This window comes from Plecotus auritus (genome assembly GCF_963455305.1).
Source record: "Plecotus auritus genome assembly, chromosome: 2".
NCBI lineage: Eukaryota > Metazoa > Chordata > Mammalia > Chiroptera > Vespertilionidae > Plecotus > Plecotus auritus.
Genome location: NC_137771.1, coordinates 170,018,025 through 170,038,106, shown reverse-complemented (window position 1 = coordinate 170,038,106; position 20,082 = coordinate 170,018,025). Strand labels below are relative to the sequence as shown.

Here is a 20,082-nt window from a genome sequence, read left to right as displayed (position 1 = left end):
AGCCAACTTCCTGACTGACAGCCAGGCCGGCCCTCCAGCCCTCCCTAGGCCTGGGGGCGGGCGGGGGGGGGGGGAGGTGGGGGCAAGGTGGGGAACAGAATGGCTCTGCTCATCTGCTTTCCCTCTTTTAAAAATAAGATAATAATGATTGGCATTTCAAAGGGTTTTGTGAAACCAAATTAAGCCTAAGCTACACTTTAGTCTGTAGTCAGCGCTTGAAGGGCTCCCGAGATGGGCAGGACCACCCCTGTGGCCTGGCTGGTGGACTGGCCAGCTGGCCCAGCACAGTGTGGTCGGTGATTGGGAGGGGGCTTAAAGGGGTTTTCCATCCTCTGGCCCAGGAGTGGAGAGGGAAGCTAGGCTGGTTATGGGTTACATCAGAACTAAATGAGACAAAGTGCCTAGTACAGCCTAACTCATGGCAGATACTAACAGATGTTTTTTAAATTGCCTCAATGGCAAATACAGGAATACTTCATAATGTGACTCAACAGAGGTAAGAATAGCTCAAATTCATGAAGATTCCAGATTATGAAGACATGACAGTATACAGTTTTTAAAACATTTACAGAGCTTAATGTATGTGCTGGTGGGCAAGGCTTATCAAAGCTCACCCTAGGTCAACCAGAGGGTCCTCATGAGTGGCCTGGATGCCCGCTGATAGCATCAGGCTGGCCAGGAATAAGCTACCCTCTTCCCCCGAATCTGGTAGCACTAATTGTTTCTTTCTAACTTCTCTGCTTATGGAAAGTACAAAGGTAACTGTAGGCCTAGTGCAAACTCCTATTACCATCAATTTAAAGTCTCTAGGCCTCAGATTAATGGCCTCCTGTTGCATCTAATCTTTTCATTATCCAAGAGAAAGAGCACAGCGATTGAATACCTGGAAGGGAGGCGGTTTTAGAAAGGGCATAAAGATGCTGCCAGGGTGTCAGGTGGGCCAGAGAGGGACGATTTTTTTGATCTGGATTCTTTTTAAAAAAGGCACCACCACTGTACAGCAGGAAACCAGAGAAGTCACCCAGAGAGAGGAGAGAGAAACAAAGACTGAGGACAGAACAGAATTCCAATTCTGGAGACTCAGCCACACTGGCCTAAGAAGGGCAGTCACCATGGCCAGACCATTCAGAGCAAACGGGGCTTGGAACAGGGGAGAACAGTGAAACAGCAGGAGGAGGATCTGTGTGGAAGTTGGGGAGGTGGGGGTCGTGAGGGGGGTGTGCAGGGAGGAGATGGGGGAGGGATATGGAGGTCAGCTTTTGCTTTTTATTTTATATCTACCTCTATCAGGTGTTTGACCTTTCTGTCGGATTTAGTCTTTGTATATAAATGAGTAAATACTATAGACTGTATCTATTATACACTGAGTGGCCAGATTATTATGATCTCTGAACACATAATAATCTGGCCACTCAGTGTATATCCTATATATTAAAAGGCTAATATGCAAATTGTCCCCTCGACCAGGAGTTCGACCAGCAGGCAGGCCGACCAACCACTCATGTCCCCTCCCCCTGGCCAGGCTGGCCGGACCCCATCCATGCATGAATTCATGCACCGAGCCTCTAATACACACACACACACACACACACACACACACACACACACACACACTGAGTGGCCAGATTATTATGCATTCAGAGATCATAATAATCGGCCACTCAGAGTAAATAAGCATAGATTATTATTTATTGTTATTATTATTATTGTTTATCCTCACCTGAGGATACTTTCCCATTGATTTTTAGACAGTGGAAGGGAGGGGGAAAGACACAGAGAGAAACATTGATGTGAGAGAGACACATCGATTGATTGCCTCCCACACGCCCCTGACCTGCAACCGAGGTATGCCCTTGACTGGAATTGAACCCAGGACCCTTGAGTATAAGGGATGATGCTCTATCCACTGTGCCAAACTGGCTATTTTTATTATTAAAAACTAGAGGCGTGATGCACGAAATTCGTGCAAGGGGCTCGGCCCCCACCCACCGCAGCCCTGGCTTCCTCTGGAATGATGTCCAGTCTAATTAGTATATTACACTTTTATTATTATAGACTAGAGGCCCAGTGCACGAAATTTGTGCACGGGGGTGTGTGTCCCTCAGCCCAGCCTGCACCCTCTCCAATCTGGGACCCCTCGAGGGATGTCTGACTGCCTGTTTAAGCCCGATCCCAGTGGGATTGGGCCTAAACAGGCAATCGGACATCCCTCTCACAATCCAGGACTGCTGGCTCCCAATTGCTTGCCTGCCTGCCTTCCTGATTGCCCCTAACCACTTTTGCTTGCCAGCCTGATTGATGCCTAACTGCTCCCCTGCCAGCCTGTTTTCCCCTAACTGCCTGCCCCTGCAGGCCTTGTCCCCCCCCAACTGCTCTCCCCTGCAGGCCTGGGTCCCCCCCAACTGCCCTCCCCTGCAGCCCTGGTCACCCCTAACTGCCCTCCCCTATAGGCCTGGTCCCCCACAACTGCTCTCCCCTGCAGGCCTGGGTACCTCCCAACTGCCTTTCCCTTCAGGCCTGGTAGCCCCCAACTTCCCTCCTCTGCTGGCTTGGTCACCCCTAACTGCCCTCCCCTGCAGGCTTGATCGCCCCCAACTGCCCTCCCTTGCAGGCCTGGTCCCTCCCAACTGCCCTCCCTTGCTGGCCATCCTGTGGTGGCCATCTTGTGTCCACATGGGGGCAGGATCTTTGACCACATGGGGGCAGCCATCTTGTGTGTTGGAGTGATGGTCAATTTGCATATTACTCTTTTATTAGATAGGATAGAGGCCTGGTGCACGGGTGGGGGCCAGCTGGTTTGCCCTGAAGGGTGTCCCAGATCAGGCTGGGGGTTCCCTTGGGGCGTGGGGCGGCCTGGGCGAGGGGCCTGTGGTGGTTTGCAGGCCGGCCATGCCCCCTGGCGACCCAAGCGGAGGCCCTGATATCTGGTGTTTCTTTATCTTCTACAATTGAAACTTTGTAGCCTAGAGCAGAGCCAAGCCTTCTGCTTGCTCCGTGGCAGCAGCCATTTCTGTTGGGATTTATGTATCTTCTGTAATTGAAACTTTGTAGCCTTAAGCGGAGGCCTGGGCTGGCCAGTGTGTGTGGAAAGCTTGGCTTCCTCCATCACCGGGGGCAACCCTAGCTTCCTGCTTTTTCCAGCTCCGTGGCTGCCGCCATTTCTGTTTGGTTTTATGTATCTTCTATCATTGAAACTTTGTAGCCTTGAGTGGAGGCCTAGGCTGGCAAGGGCAGGTGGAAAGCTTGGCTTCCTCCATTGCCGGGGAAACCCAAGCCTCCCTCCTGCTCTCTGTGGCCGTAGCCATCTTGGTTGGGTTTATTTGCATATCTGCTCCTGATTGGCTTGTGGGCCTGGCTTGTGGGCGTGGCGTGTGGGTATAGGGGAGTGATGGTTAATTTGCATATTACTCTTTTATTAGATAGGATTGTTAAAGACTTGTTTGTCTTTGGATAGTTCCCCTCCCCCCAATATTGTTTAACCCCCTGATTAACATGTTGTTGGATCTGGAGCAGAGTCCAGAGATTATAGGCACCAAGCCCTTTGCAGTAAGTTGAGTCGCTCAGTGACTCAACCTACGTTTAAAGTTATCTCTTGCCAGGGCCGACTGTGAGTCCCTTGAGGCCAGGCAGGGACCACACCTCCTTCCCTTGTGTTCTGGGTCCAGGACTTCACTCAGCACACAGATGCTATTTGAGGGAGGTCCTTAGCACCCCAATAGGGTAGGAGTCCCTGCCCCAGAGTCACAGGGTGAGAGGGGTGTTTCCAGGGGAAAGCATTTAGTCTGGTCTTTCTAAAGTCCACACAGCAGCTGGTCAAGGAATCCAACTTCTATAGCCAGGATGTCACTTGCTGCTGAGAAAGCCCCTACTCTCTGAATTGAATCTGTGACAGAAAAGGAGCATCAGGCTGCAGAACAGCTGTCACGAACAAGTCACCCATTGAATCTCCTGGGACTCAGTCCTGCGCCCCGACTCTGCCTGGAAGGAAGATGCTAACCTCTTAATCCCCAGTCCTCCAGGCTCACTCTAAGGACAGGCGAGGACAGAGAGAAGCTCTGTAAGGAACCCAGAGCACAGTCCCTCCAGCGAGATGGGTTAGCCGCCTGAGGGTGGGGTCTGAGGCTGGGTCAGGAGGCAGCCCCTTCTAGACAGTGAGGGCTGAGGAGAGATACTGTGGATGATTGACACTTGACAAGTGGGGGCAGGAGGAGAGCAAACAGGAGGGCTGGCTGCCACCCAGCAGGGTTATGACCAGCTCGAGCTGCTTGGCTTCTGCAGAGCGCCCTCCCCCCCCACGCCCTGGCCCCCCAATGAAACTGGGCATAACCTGGCAGAGAGAAGGGCGACAGGAAGTGGGATATTCAAGAGCCTAGCCTTTTACGGATCAATTAACTTCCAAATGGGAATACACAAAACCTGAGGTGACCAACACCCATGTTAGCAGGTGTGTCACTTCCTCAGCTCAGCTTAAGCTTTGATTTAAAAGAATCGCAGGATCTCAGGAGCTGAAGTGAACGTGTCTGCTTCACCACAGCTCCAAAGCCACTGGGAAGGTAACTCCAAATTCCTAGGTTTGAAGGTGAAGTCAGTGTCCGGAGGGAGGGGGCAGGAGGAAGTGGCCGGTGGGAGGCAGCCAGCCTGGAAGATCCCGGGAACATGAGGAGACTGCGTAATTACATGGCACATCCCTGCGGAGGGCTTTAGGACTGATGTGAAGGAAGCTCCGCAGGAGGGAGAGGACCTGACAGAGCTGACCGACAGAAGGGGCCCTGGATTTGAAGGGCAGTCTGGAACGAAACTGGGAGCCCTGCTTACCGCAGAGTTGAGCCCAGAGTCAACCTGTGGGTGCCCTGGTCCCAGGGGCGTCTTCGTGGTTCTGTCTGGCCCACCCCTCCTCACCCCTCAGTGAGCACCCCAGCTACTTACAAGGGGCATAGAACATGACCAAGGTGTGTTTCTTCTTCTTCAGGGTCTCCCGGAAGATGTCCCCCGTCAGATGCAGCACGCTGGTCTGCTGCTCTTCCCAGGTGGGCTCTGGGGGTGGGGGGGCCTCGGGGCTGCAGGGAGCCGGGGTGGAGGGGACACAGTCATCAGGAGAGGCTCATGAACAGGCAAGTGCTTCCTCCCCTCCCCTCCCTCTCCACACAGGGGATCATGAGAGAAACCCCTTTGCATCTTTTCTAAAGTTTAATTTAAAACCTCTGTTTAAACATGAAAAAATCTGTACCATCAGCAAAGATTCCTGATTCCCTCGGAAAAGCCTAAGAAGAAGCCACTCTGTGAAGGTGCGGAACAGCTGAGCCCCTTTCAGGGCGGGGACGCCTCTCAGGTATGGGCCCTGACTCCTGGCCATGGGGATAGCAGTTCCTCCACACGCTCCCCTCTTGCCTTTTGTTTCTTCTGGGACCCTGAAGGCCGCCCACTATTTCCTGCTCCTGAACCTTTGTTCTGGTGTGGAGAGCATGGGCCAAAGAGTGCAGTGGGTCTGGGTTCAAATCCAGATTACTTACCAACGGTGTGACCTTAGGTAACTTACTAACCTCCTCTGAGCTTCCATTTTCTTTTCTGTTAAATGAGTACAATGATACCTATTTCCTGGGATCCTTAGAGAGAGCGGAGAGTGTATGAAAGCACCTAGCCAGCCAAGCAACTAACAGCTGTGAGAGCCCATGTGCTCTGATAAGTGATAGGCGCGTAGTGGGTGTTTATCATTTCTCATCCTCTTTCTGTCCACTGGTCCCCTCCCCCGGCCTCACAAAAGTATAGATAGATCTCCAGGGTCTTTTAAAGCCTTTGTTACCCTTGCCCCCTTCTCTACAGCCACACTCCCCTCTCCCTTCGCTGAGAAGTGTCTCTGGGGGGTGGGTGGCCTGACACAGCCCGCCCTGCATTCTCTCCTTCGCCCCTGCACCCCGACACCCTATGGCCACTCTGACCTTTCAGAAGCGCTCTCTCTTTTTCTGGTTCTCTGTCTCATCCCCTGCAATTCCCCAAAGTTCCCATTTTGCATAAGCTGGTGTTTCTCAAAATACTGAGGCTGAAGGTCCCACTCACACTTCCTGAATCAAAGATTCAAAGATGGCAGCCCCAGGATCTGCACTTTAAATCAGCACCTCAGCACCAGGTGATGCTGACATACACCCAAGCCTGAGGTTCGAGGTCCTAACCAAGTAACTCAAGTTAGATGCTGCTGTTTTGCAGTTCTCGTGTCACTTTGTGACTCTAAAGTCCTGGTTCCCAATGGGCATCATTATACCGTGTACCAGGGACCTTGCAGAGGCTGGAATATGTCTTCTTTATCTCGCCCTCAGCAGAAATGAGGAAATAGTCTCGAATATTTAAGGTGTGTGTGTATGTTTGTGTGTGTGTGTGTGTGTGTGTGTCACATGTGTGTTGGGGGAGGGGTGTAGATAGAAGAAAGGCTCCTCAGTTGTGCCCTAACAATTCCTGCCTCTCCAGCAAGGCCCGAGGCTTCCTCCATTTCCCAGGGCACCTGTGTGACAGCTCAGTTAGTTCCTCACAGGACAGGGAAATGCTAAGAACTGCATGTTCCAAAGTCCTGCAGTGAGTGGAGGGCCCTTGGGCCTGTAACTGCAAGGCTACTCGGGTTCTCTGGACTTGCAGACTGTTGTGGGGTGGACTGTGTCCCCCCAAATTCACATAGTGAAGTCCTAACCTCTAGTGCCTCGGGACGTGACTGTATTTGGAGGTGGGTCTATAGGGGTAATTAAGTTCAAATGAGGTCACGGGGTGGGCCCTACTCCAATCTTACTGGTGTCCTTTTAAGACAGAAGAGGACACAGACATAGACCAGGTGAGGACACAGGGAGAAGACGGCCAAGGAGAGAGGCCCCAGAAGAAACTAACCCTGGAGACATCTGGTCTTGAACTTCCGGTCTCCGTAATTGTGAGAAAATAAACTACTTGCTCTCTGAAATCTTATTCTCAGCCCCAGAATGCCCCGGGCTGCACTGTGGACACCGAGGAGGCCCTGTGAGCCACCAGCGAACCTGGGTGCAAGTGAGTCCAGCTCTCGATACAAAGAGCCGTGTGTTTCCTTCATCCATTCACGGGGGATGGAACGAAGTGCAGATGATGACACCTGGGGCCAAGACTTTGGGAAAGGGGGCCGGGGGCTCTAAAAAGAGAAACACAAGGCTTACTGGAGCTGACGAAACTGCATCCAGAAAGGCTACCAGTGGCCTCCCGGGTGAGGACCCGTGGTGAGCACACCAGATGTGGCTTTAGGATTGGGGAAGTCAAACTGGTCTTGGCTCCATGGCCCTGAGCCAAGGGCAGTAGCTGCTAAGGTTTAATTCTCCTCCTCAAGGCCATCTCCGGTGGCCGACAGCCAGGAGTCAAGATGTACTATCAAGACCATCAAACTTACTTTCGAATCCACTCAATAAAATTCTTCTTCGTTCTGAGCACGGGCACTGCATATTTCTCTCCGTTCTTAAAGTACTTCAATGTGGGAAACTCGGAGATGTGGAATCTTTCTGCCAGGGCCTTGTTGACAGTGGCATCGACAGCTGCAAGGACACCAGAGCTCTGGGATGGGGGAGAGGCCAACCATGCATGACAGCCTCAGACACGGTGCTGGCAGAACACAGGAGCCCAGACGACGGCCCCCAGCTCCCTGCCCCCGGGCCTGCCGGGACCTCACCGTGGGGTGGCTGGCCCCGGGCCCATGTATCCCAGGGAATGACCAAACACTGGCACGTTCATCATTTCTCATTATGGGCTGAGATGAGGCTGTTCAATCTGCCCACCAAGCAGGCTGGGTAGACAGTCTGTGGCTGTTCCCAATAGCCAGCATCCCAGAGAAAAGAGGGGGAATTCTGGGACTTCTCCTCAAGGCCATGACCTGACAGAGGCTACCTGGACGGGCTTGGGAATGTGACCCCAGCCTCTCTGCACCCCTCCATCCCTGGTAGGGCCCCACCCATCTGACTCGGAAACGTGGAAGTACTACAGATCTCCAGGGGCCGGGAGAGCTGCTGCAGAGCTGGCAGGGAAAAGCCATTGCAATGATTCATGTCACTGATTCTTCAGACAAGAATGTGGTGGGGAGGTTAGGGGAAGGATGCTTACGTCTGCTTCTCCGTGGAGGACTTCCGCTGCACTCTCAAACTCTGGCTTCATTTTCTTACAGTGTCCACACCCTGCGAGGAACAATCGAGAGAAACCATTCCCATGGCAGGGAGGCTCTGGTGATGTCCCCTGTCGCCACCTCTGCAGGACAGCTCAGCCCTGCTCCCAGGGCGCCCGGGAGAAAAGAAGAATGAGGACAAAGAAATCGTGCCAAATCCACTGGGGAAGATTCAGCCCCAACGAACCACCTATTTCTCTTCTATTCACAAAATACTTCTCATTCACATATTTCTATGGCATTGAATTCTGTACTGCCTTATTGTCTTCTGATATTTAGGAGCAGCCAGGGCGTCTTTTTAAAACATAAATCAGATAAAAATCCCCCTGGTTAAACCTTTCCCATGGCAGGTACATTAAAATCCAAACTCCTTACCCAGGCCACAAGCCCACATCATCTGGCCCCTCCAATCTCAACCCCCTCCTGTCCTCTGCTCGGCAGCCGTGGCCCCCTTTCTGTCCTCTCACCAAGCTCGCTTCACTTCAGGGCTCTTCACGCTGGTGCCTGGAACACGATCTTCCCCCAGGTCTTTGCATGCCTCGCCCCTTTATTGCAATCACGCTTTAGTACGAATTTCACGTCGACAGAGAAATTCCCTGGACACATAACCCAAAAAGGCCTCACTCCATCATGATCTCTTCCAATGTCCTACTTATTTTCTCAATTGGACTCAAAGCAGCTGGAGTAACTGCCTTACTTGTTCCCTTGTCCATCCCCCCAAGCCGGACAGGCCTACCTGTCTGTCCAGCTCACCACCACATCCCTGCTATTAATGACGGTGTTCCACACACTTTGTGAATGAATTAACCTCATGGCTATCTTGTTCAGGTTTACACCTGTGGTAACAGGATTTAACTGGACTGAATTCTTTTGGGGCAAGTCCTGCCTTGCGCCCAAATAGTTGCTGGTTTGACTAACCTCCTCAATTTAGTATAACTGGCCACCAAGGCAGTTTACTGTGCAGGTACTTCTGCTCCCCAGCACCATTTATACATTCCCCTGCTCTTACCATGTCTAAAAAACATCTCTGGAGATCTCCAACACCCAGGGATGTTGTTCTAAAGTGTCCCATACATACCCTAGCATTGACATGGTATCATATGACTTTTGCTTCTAGCATTAATTCCCTCTGCTCCCTGAACAAAATACTGAGGCTAAGCAATAAACGTCTGTAGACAGTTTATGATGAGGAGACTGGCCAGGCCCCGAGGAGGAGGAAGGGCTGGCTGGCACCTGCCTGTTCTGGGGAGCCAAGCTGTGGGTCATGGGCGGTGCTGGCCTGGACCCCAGCTCCAGCTTCCTGGGCCTGGCCTTCAGGACATCCTGGCGGCAGGAGAGCCGGAGGAGGAGGGTTACACTCCGGCCCGCTGCGCTTTAGTGTCCTGATTGTGATTTGATAGGCCATTAAGTTTTATCACCAAACTCCTTGTTGGGTTTTTATCATCTGTGTAAGTGCACTTACGCTGATTTTCATGACCTGGCACAGAGGCTACGCATCAACTCTTCAATCACACTCTTCTCTGACTGTGGGATCGTTGGCCTCCCATCAACCCCAAGCCTTCAGATGCCTCTGGCCTCCATTCTCTTCAATTACACTTATGATTTTATTATCATGGAGACGTTCCTGGATTAATTTGGGAAGCTCCCTGGGACCTGAGATTCTAGAGGAGCCTGGATGTTCCTATTCCCATTCCTGCTACCTATGTGAGCGGAAACACTGATGTCTTAACACCGTGAATGTTGTCCCCTCCCCCCATCCGCCCCCTGCAGCCAGACACCTGAGAGCTTTTTCGAGGCTTCCAGCTGTATACACACCAGAGCTGACTTTTGCACACTCACAGACACTCTGGGGCAAACCCCACACTGATGGATGCTTCCGTCCGTCACATAGCCCTCTTCTTGTGCAAAGAAAGACTTAGGTTTTTTTCCTCCTTTATGTTAGTGTAAAATACAGATAACAAGCACTTAAATGTTTTCTTCCAGGCCTCTATCCTAAGGAAATAATCTGACATGTGGACAAATATTTATGATGAAAATGCTCTGTGCAGCATGATTTACAACGGGGAAATACGGTAAACAACTCCAACCTTCAACCTAATGTCGCTGATTAAGTAATTTATGGTGCCATTATACAATGGAATAGTATGTGACCTCAAAAGCATGTACAAAAAGGCATTTTTAAATAACATTAAGAAAATACATATAAGATAATGTTAAGAAAAAAAAGATATGCACAGGAAAAGGGACTTAAAGAAGTAAAATGAAATCCCTTCTTTCCACCTGGCCCAATAAGCAAATGAAAAATCCAGATGAATTAAAGAACAAAATATAAAAGCAAAAATATTATAACAAAATACAGTGCACTATTTTTGTATCTTAGGGGTAGATTGCCCAAACAACCCAGGAATCCCAGAGGTCGGGATGGGAAAAGGCAGGCTTATGGAAGTCTCCTGTGGAGACTGTGGCCTCGAGGGCTGCCAGGGTTTTTAATCTTGGCTTCCCTTTTTTGGCTATGTGGCCTTTGGCGAGTTCCTCAACCTTTTGGTGCCTCCCCTTCCTAACCTGTAAAATGGGATAATCTTGATCTAGTCACAGGTTGTGTTATGCGGGTGAAATGAGTTAATATGTGGAAAGTGCTTAGAACAATGCCTGATTCATATAGTAAGCACTCAAAAAAAATTCTCGCTATTATTTAACTACTAAAAACATAGAGCTTTTGTACAACGAAAGGCACACCCTAAAGAACGTTAAAGCAAGCAACAGACTAACAGAACACCTGGAACATGGATAACAAATAAAGATTAATATCCATAACCACAGAGTTCTAGGTCAAGAAGAAAAACAAACAAACTACCCAGTAGAAAAATGGGCAAAGGGTATGAACAGGTGGCTCACAGGAGCAATAAAGAAAGCTGATAATCACAAGAAAAGATGCCCGACTTCCCTGGAGTCCAGGGAGCTGCAGGCAAGTGGCCCTTTGGCCCAGGCTGGCAGGGCTAGAAAAAAACTGACAGCACCCATGCTGGCAAAAATACAGGCTCTGTCACACACGGTCACACCTTTCTGGAGGGCGAGGTGGCAGGATCTATCAAAGCTCAAGCACACGTACCCCATGGCCCAGCAACGTTATAAATTTCAAGAATCAGTCATAAATATTTAGTCATATTCCCAAATACATATGTTTACACTTGTTCATTGCAATGTTTGAACAGTGAGAGGCTGGAGAAAACCGTCTACCATCAGGGGAATAGTTTGCAATTTATGGCATCTCTAAATTATAAAACGCTATTCAGTGGTTAAACGAATTGAGATAGATTTATATGCCAACACCTACAGTTACATGAAAACATCTTCGAGACTTACTGGTGAGTGGAAAAAAAAGCAAATCGCAGAAAAAATGGACAGGGAATGATCCTATTTACATAAAAAATAAGACCCGCTTTTTAGGTAGAAGCACAGAAGAAGGACAGAGCAACTGTTCACAGCACTCAGCCCCGGGAAGGAAGAAGGAGAGGGGAGCACCATGTTCTTATGTATCCCCTGAACCTTGCACGGCCAATAATGCAAATGTCATTAATATTATGCTTAAACTGTTTATTGAATTAAAAAAATAAAAGTGATTGCATGAGGAATTTTATGGCATAATAGTTATACAGACCTCTACACGTGCCAGAAAAGTCAATGTAATTGTATGTAAATCTAATAAATAAAAGTTAAAGACAAGGGGAAAATAAAAGAAGAAGCCAGCAAGAATGATGCCAAAAAGAGAAATGCAGTTTCTTCTGAATCATGGGATTATAGGTTGTTGTTTTTTTTTACCTTAATCATTTATATTTCTCTATGCCTTCTAGATTTTCTACAAAGATCACACATTACTTTGAGAATAAGACTGAAATAAAGAAACAAAGTCTGGATTCGGACAGGGACCTGCCATCCAATGGACTGCCAGCTCCTGCAGGGCAGGCCAGGCGGGCACAGCACACACCTGCTGGTGGTGGGTTGTGGCAACGGGAACATCTCACGGGGCCTGTTGCCAAGGAAAGAGGGAGGACCAGGGCAGAGCTGTTGGCTGGCACCCAGGGTCCTGGGGAGGGGGGCGGCAAGGGGCGGGGAGGGGCAGCTCTGGTTCCCCAGCAGCTTCTTTCTTGGAGTCCCTCAGCACCCACAAGGGAGACAAGCCGCTCCCCAGCGACACCCTCCCTGGGAACTCTCACTTTGTCCCTTTTACCATCCCTACACATGGGACCCTCATTCGGGCAGTGTTATTACAGCATTGAATCCTTCCCCGGCCTAAGGCAGGGCTGGAGTTACAGGGAGAGGGAGGAGCAGGTGGAGGTTACTGCAGTAAAACAGATGGGGGCAAGAACAGATGAGTGACAACATATAATCTGATTTCTCCTTCAGGAAGCTGCAGAAAGGAATGAGAGGCGCCCAGGAGGGGCAGTTAATGTCCTGCTGCTACGCCCCCTCCAGACACCATCTTGGTCCTCTGTGGGATGGGAGAGCTGGGCCTGGGGCTGCAGCCTCCCACTGAGATGGATGGCAAAGGAGGAAGTGCTGAGCAGTGGAGAGGCCCCCCAAGTCTGGGGCCCAGGCTCAGGCCTCACACTTCCTGGTGCACAGGCCCCTCTCTGAGCCTACTGCCCACTCAGACTATCCTCCCTGGAGGCCTGGCCGCTCCTGGAGGGCAGGGTCCACGGGGCAAACCCGCTTTAAATTTCAGTTTCTCTGCCCCCCGCTGTGACCTGGGCAGAACTGGAGCTAACTGTGGAGGGCCCGGCCCAGCCTTTGCTCATTCGCTCAGTGACAACTCAGATGTCAGATACGAGGCTGCAGAAGAATCTGTGGGGTTTCTACAACTGCAGCTGGGGGAGAGCAGAAGGCAGGTGAGGAGGTGAGAGAGAGGCTGAGGGGGAGTAAGGGACAGGAGATCTAGGAAAGAGGTTGAAGAAGCAGGGCCAGTGGAATGTTTGATCATTACAACAGCCATGGCTGTGCCTGTTCTGCCAAGAACCTAGGAGGGCAGCTCAGCGGGCACACACGGGCTCCAGGCAGAGAACCCAGTGACTTGCCCTGGAACCCACAGGTGCTGGGGAGCACACGCCTGGGGAAGGCACAGGTCAGGAGGAAGGTGAAGACCCGTCTCTCTTGGCCTTTCGAAGCTCGACCAGGAAAGGAACAAACATGGGGCACTTACTCTCCATAGAACAGCCCAGCAGAGAGTCCACGGCTCTTCCTGGAGTCACTGTCAGGAGCAATGTCCATTTTCTTTCTATACTTTCCTGTACTAACCCTTGATGACACATACATGCAGTCCGTCGGGATCCTTTAAAATCTTGGTGCAAAGAAAGACGTGCTAACGCTCCCACCCAGTAAGCCTATCCCAAGAAACAAACCAAGGACACCTGGCAGTCCTTCGTAGACTCCATGGTCTTCTATGTCGGCAGAGCCCACCTGTTTTTCCAAGTCTCCAAAATGGCCTGTTTCTAAACCAATCCCTCTTTGGCCTGGGACTGACACCTGTAATATTGTGATTTCCAGAATTCACCTTTTCTACACTTGGGACTGGGACAGCACTGCCCATCTCTGGCCTCCTGGCATTTGTCCTGTTCTCTGGGTTCCTCAAACACCCCCAAAATGGATCCCTGATCACTGGAGCAGCTGGCATGATACACAGCTAGGCCACTAGGAGCTCTCTGCTCTCAGTTCACCTCCTGGGCTCCGTGTTCTCTCTACACCACATGTACTCCATCTCAACCTAGGCTGCAGGCCATGCTCCTAGACAAGGAAGGAGGACAGTGTGGAGAGATTATCTGATGCAGAGCCACTCCCATCTGATGTGAACTTGGACAAGTGGTTCATTAAGAAGCTTTACCTCCTGTTTTAGCCCTGAGCCCTCTCACTCTGCCAGGCCCCCTAACCCTCTCCGCAACCCCACCCCCGCCACCCCATTCTCTCCCCTGCGGCCCCCCCCCTGCCCCCACACGCACACACACCAGAGCCAGGCGCTGACAGACACCTCATCGGGGAATGCAGGGTCCCCAACTGGCAGATACCCACCAAGAGGGGCCTCTGACAGCTCCATTTGCTCTTTGAAATCAGAGCCCCTCAGCAGGGCTCTGCACAGAGCAGCATATTAGTTGTAATGTTCATTAGTAATGACAAATGGGGGAAAACAAAAGCTGCCATCTGGTTTCTAGTTCTCACTCTCTGATTTCTAATTTAGCTCCAGAACAACTTCATTTGTTCATTTTCTCATTCGTTACGCCCCTTCTCTATTCTGTGCCCAGGGGTGACTTGGGTCAGGGGCAGGGGCAATGAGTGACGTCCTTTTGGTTCAGGGAGGGAAGAGAATGTATAACAAGGAAGGGGCCCTACAGTCAGGCTCCTGGCCCCTAGACCCTATAAGCATCAGCTACTACAATGGATCCCTCACAACCTATGACTCAAAACACACAGACAGAATAGATCTAGTTGGCAACCAGGGTTGTTAAAAAGAAAGTGCTTCTAATGTATCTGGTACATATTTTTGGATAATTTGCAGGATTCATCAAAGGGGACACCTACTCTTCACGCTGTGATCATAAACCACAAACCACTGCCCAAACCTGGCGCAGATCAGAAATTCCCAGGGGGACTGAAACAGCCAGCTTGCTTCTGCCTTTACCGCAGGGAGAGGCATGCAGGCAGGATGGTTTCGGCTCTAGCCTCCAACTACAGGGACACACTCACTGAGGCCCCAGCAGGGCTGGGGGTGACCTGCTCCTACGGCCCTTAATCAGGAGACTTTTTGAAACACAGCTTTTTGTTTTTTTTTGCACTTGTCAATTTTTTAGAAATCAAGAAGGAAAAGGGCCAAAGGGAATACTTTTCCTTTGGATTCTCTTAAGAATTTGACACATGAGAAAAAAAAGAGTTGGAGAAATCCCCAGTAGTAATCCATGTCTGAAAAATTCCCACATAAAAAAAAAAAATTCCCACATAACCACACCCATGCAACACTTCAGGCGGAGGGGAGGGCAGGCAGATCAGGGGTCAGCAGTACAGGACTCAAACAGCGGGGAACAATGTGTCACTTCTTTGTGCGTCAGTCTCCACATCTGTAAAATGGGGTTAATCGTATCCACACTGTGGATAAGATAAAAGGAGATGACCCTGCAGGAAGCCACTCTATCACCACAGAATGAAGCGCACTGTTATCATGAGGATCCCTATAACTAAAACGATAATAATATATTGTCACTGAATATGGACTGGACAATTGTGATTGGCAGTTATTTTTTGCTTTATTTCCCTCCTCCACAATCTCTTATTCGCTATTATTGGGCCAAAGAACTGGTGAGAAGCTAGAAAAGAAGAGCACCCACCACCTATACACCATGTGTCCTAGGGTGCCAACGACCTACCTTCTTCACCCATCGGGATGGGCCCACCCTCTCCCAGGACTGCTCCCGGGAGCTCTGTGCACCAGGCTGTCATCCATCCTTGCTCTCACCCATCCTTGCTCACCTTACAACAGCAGCCTTCTCCCTCTTGGAAATGAATTACAACCAATCTCCATTCTTCATGGGAATGGGGAGGGCACTGGCCTAGGAAAATCCTGAGCTATAGGCCTTCCAGCCATAATGCAAGCACATTTTACAACTTCATTTGTTCATTTCCTCATTTGTTAAGCCCTTACTCTATTCTATGCTCATGGGTGACTTGGAGGCAGGGACAATTTCCTTCCTTGATCCACTGTGGCTGCTTCAGGCTGTGACTGGCCCAGTGAAGCAGAAGGAAGGCATTCTAGATGCTGGGGGGTCTGAGGCTCCAGCCCTGGCCTCACTGTGCCCTCCCAGTTGCTGGGCAACAAATAGCCCTCTCGGGGCCTCAGTTTCCCCACCTGTAAGATGAGGGGTGATTATTGTTCTAGGCAATATCTAATGGCCCTTCCCGTCCTAATTCCTTTAATTATGGGAAATCCACTTGCATTTCCTGATTCACGCTGACTTGGAGGAAGTGGCTCAGGTCTGCCAGGTGGAGCTGAGGGCACGTGCAGCCTGACTGGGACTTGGGGGATGCAGGGTGGGCTGCGTGCACCGTGAAGGCAGGGACCTCGCCTAGCACCAGAGCACCCCTGGCACCGAGGAGGCATCCGACAAGCAGGCGCTCAGTGGACTTGCATCCCAGAGCAGCGCCTCCTATGCTGAGAGGGGGAAGGAGATGGTGGGGAGGAGCCAGGCTCCACTCACATGGGGCGTGGAACATGACGAGGACAGAGGAGTGCTCCTTCAGAAACTGGTCAAAGTCTTCATCGGTCAGGTGATAAACGGAGCCGCCCTCATCTGCCCAGGGAGTCTCGGGGACCTGGGGCTGTGGCGGCTGCGGACTGGAAGACCAAAAACAGGCAGAGCTCAGAGCACGCCCTGGGGCCTGAGCAGCCCGTACAAAATCCAGACCCTTGGCTCAGAGCCCCCCCTGGCTCGGCCAGGCTGGCTGCAAGGCTCACCAGGAATCCCCCTGGTGGCGGAGCGGAGGGGTGAGTAGCCTGGCCCTGCCCACCTCCACTGCCCCCTCAAAGCCTCTTGGAAGTGCTTAGCTGATGTCCCATCACAAAGAGTGGGGTGCAGTGATAGCTATCTAGGCAGCTCAGGAAATGTCCCTGCCTCCCAGGAATCCGGAGGTTTGTGAGCTTCTCAAGCTCTTTCAAACGTTCAGCAAACTGGTGAGAACCAATAGCACAGCAGAGTGGCCTTTGGAAAGCTTGCTGTTGTGCTTAGCAGTATCCCACAGGCAGGGACCTGGAGAGGGAAGACCACAGGGGAGGGGGTGCACATGGGGGTGAGGAGGAAAGAGAGAGGCCAGGAAGGGAAAGTGAGGCTGCTGCATGGGTGACAAGTGTGGGAGGAGGTCATGGAAAGGAAGAGGCGGGGGCCAAGCGAACCGGGCTGTGGGTACCCCAAGTATGGCAGCATCTATGGTACATCACAAAGCCTTCCTAGAGACCAGGCCAAGGTTATCTAGTTCTCCCCGAGGCAGAGCTGGAGCAGAAAGAGCCGCTTGGGGTGAGTCCAAATCCCAACTCCACCATCGCTGCCTACAAAACCTTGGGAGCCCCCAGCCTCTGTGGAGCCTGCTTCTGCCCGGGATAACTGCGTGCTGGTGTCTACATGGCCAGCTGTCTGCTGTCTGAGCGGGAGGCGCTCAGGTGCCCTCCGTGGCTGGAGACACGAGCTCCCTGGTGCTTCACTGCCACAAGCACCGTAATTGCCGCTTTGAAAAAACCCATTAGGATGACAAATGTGAAAAGACAACCATTGTTTCCTGCTTCTCAGGGCTGATAGTAGAAAAGTGTAAAGTTCCAGCAGCCAGGGCTGAGGATTTATGAGAGCAATGTGGTGGACACAATGGAATACACCACTCCTACCCCACAGCAGGACCTGGGTGTGACGCTACCCCCCACCCTCGGAAGCCCTCCTGGTGCTTCTGACTAGGCCCCGCTGGCAACCTCAGTCATCCTGTCCCTGTAATGGGGAGTGGCAGGGAGATGGCAAACCACTCTCAGCCCTTGTGCATCCCACATCCAATGGGGCTGGTGGCAAAATCAAGCTTTGGAATGTCACCAGCCAGACAATGGTCTCAGACCAACACAAAGAAACCTAAATTCCTATGCTTGGGATCAAAATACCAACCCCTCCAAACACACCACCAATTCCACTTCAGAGAATTTATCTTTACAATACACTTGCACACGGTAAAATTATGTGCATGCAAAGGTATTCGTCGTAGGTGACTTGTCATAGCAAAGACTGAAAATAGCCCAGTGTCATTGGTGGGAGATGGGTAGGTAGCCTGCAATCCATCCACCCGACAGAGGGCTGAGCAGGGCAAAGGACCAGGAAGCTGCTCCATTGTCCTGGGCAGACTGCCGGGACACACGGAACAGGCTGTCTTGTGCTAACAAATTTGGGAGAGATTTAATAAATACTTTTTCACATTTGCCCGTGTCTGCATAAAGAAACGAATCAAAGCTGCTACCTCTAGGGGGTAAGAGCAAGGAAACAAGTGGAAGCAAGACTTTTCAGTGTATAATTTTTAAGTATCTTTTAATAATTACTTTAATTATATGAATGGAATTAATATTAAAATAATTAAAATCCGGCAAAGCGTACACACTGAATGGAGAAGCCATGGCTTAGCAGCAGTAGAAGCACATGCAAACGCCTGAGAAACTTCTAGTTAAACGTGGCAGAGAACACACTCCCAAACCACTAACGTAACCGTACAGCTTGTTGTTGTTGCTGTTGTTTGTAAGTATGAACCCACAGGAGCAGAAAGAAGGCAACCATGAAGAGAAAAAAAGGCCAGTGCCATTTTAGAAGTTAGAAAAATGACTTAGCCCAACTGAGGGCAGAATCCTGATGCGGGTACAGAGGGTACAGGACGGGGGAGGGGGCAAGAAGGGGCAGGAACCACACTGATGTGCCAGGCAAAACTCCAGCAGACTCAGAGGCACCCCCCCTGGAAGCGGGGCTGGGGCTGTGGCCCAGGCTGAAAACAGGAGGCAGCTGAAAGCTTGCGTAGTCAGGCCCTATCCTGGCCCTGCTCTAGCAGCCAGGTGCACACCCCTCTCCCTGCTCCCACCAGCAGACAGCAGGAAGCTTACTCTCTGGAGAGGACAGCAGAGTTGGGCACAGTGGTAAGACTTACTGGGAAGTGGGGGATTGAGTACAAGTCTGAGGCCAAACACTTTTTACTGTCTCTCTCCTTGGAGACTGGGGCTCCCTCTTATCTCTGTACCCCTGCACCTAAAACACAGCAGATTTCCAGCAAATGCTTTTTGAATAAATGATGGAATGAGAGAAGAATGGTTAAAGGACCTGGAGAAGACCCAGGGAACACAACAACTACCTTTGAGTATTTCTGACTGCATCAGGAAAAGAAATTAAGATTTATTTTCCATGGCCCCGAAAAGGAGAACCAACAGCAACAAACAGAAGCTCCAGAGAAAGAACTGCAGCTCAACAGAAGACAGAACCTTCTATCCACAACAGATAAGCAGGAAAGAGAGCTGATCGGGGGTCAGAGGACCTGGGCTGGAGTACTATTTCCTCCACTCCAGCTCTAGGGACTCAAGCAACCAACTTGACTTAAAACAAAAGACAGCCCAGCCAGTGTGGCTTAATGGTTGAGTGTCGACCCATCAACCAGGAGGTCATGGTTTGATTCTGGTCAGGGCACATGTAGGGGTTTCTGGGCTTGATTTCCAGTAGTGGGCGTGCAGGAGGCAGCTGATCAACGATTCTCTCTCTTGTCATTGATGTTTCTCTCTCTCTCTCCCTCTCCCTTCCTCTCTGAAATCAATTATATATATATATGTATATATATATATATATATATATATATATATATATATTTAAAAATCTACAAGACAGTATATATGTGGGCCTTTCTTTATCTACTCCTCAGGTATATCTAGACAGAAAATGGATGTGAGACAGCACTTTGTAAATTTACAAAGTATGACTCAAATGTTCCTAGATACTCATAACCTCAGTCGTAAGAATCCTTCAAACAGGAATGGACAGCCTCAAAATGAGCCACAGCGCTGCTCTCCGGGGTGTTTGTGGGGCTGAGGTAACTCCACTGATCCTAGAGGTGATGCGAACATTAAAGGGAACTGCTGGGGCAGACTCACTGACGTTGACACTCCCTTCCCATCCTGAGACTGAGTTCCCGGGTGGTTCGCACAGATCCTTGCCTGAGGCAAGTGCCCGAGCCATGGAAGAGGAGATGCAAGTCTAAGCTTCACAAGAAAACTCGGCGCTTGTTTTCAGCTCTCTCTGGTGAGTATAAAAATAAACAGGCAGAAATGGGTGGCTGGCCAAACGGATTGCCACTTCCGCATACTCCACCTACCGAGCCCCACGCTGCGGCATGAAATCTGC

At 50.6% G+C, this 20,082-nt stretch overlaps 1 protein-coding gene across 2 annotated transcripts in view; it reads right to left on the bottom strand.

The window, feature by feature from the left end:
- The window catches only part of PDIA5 (protein disulfide isomerase family A member 5), an 89,614-nt gene that overhangs the window by 9,133 nt on the left and 60,399 nt on the right, over positions 1–20,082 (bottom strand). For both annotated transcript variants that reach the window (XM_080656011.1, XM_080656012.1), the window contains 4 exons: positions 16,387–16,523; positions 8,095–8,165; positions 7,391–7,551; positions 4,927–5,057 (listed from right to left, as the gene is read on the bottom strand). In XM_080656011.1, the coding sequence (XP_080512137.1) occupies positions 4,927–5,057; positions 7,391–7,551; positions 8,095–8,165; positions 16,387–16,523 (500 nt within the window). The remainder of the gene's footprint in view (positions 1–4,926; positions 5,058–7,390; positions 7,552–8,094; positions 8,166–16,386; positions 16,524–20,082) is intronic.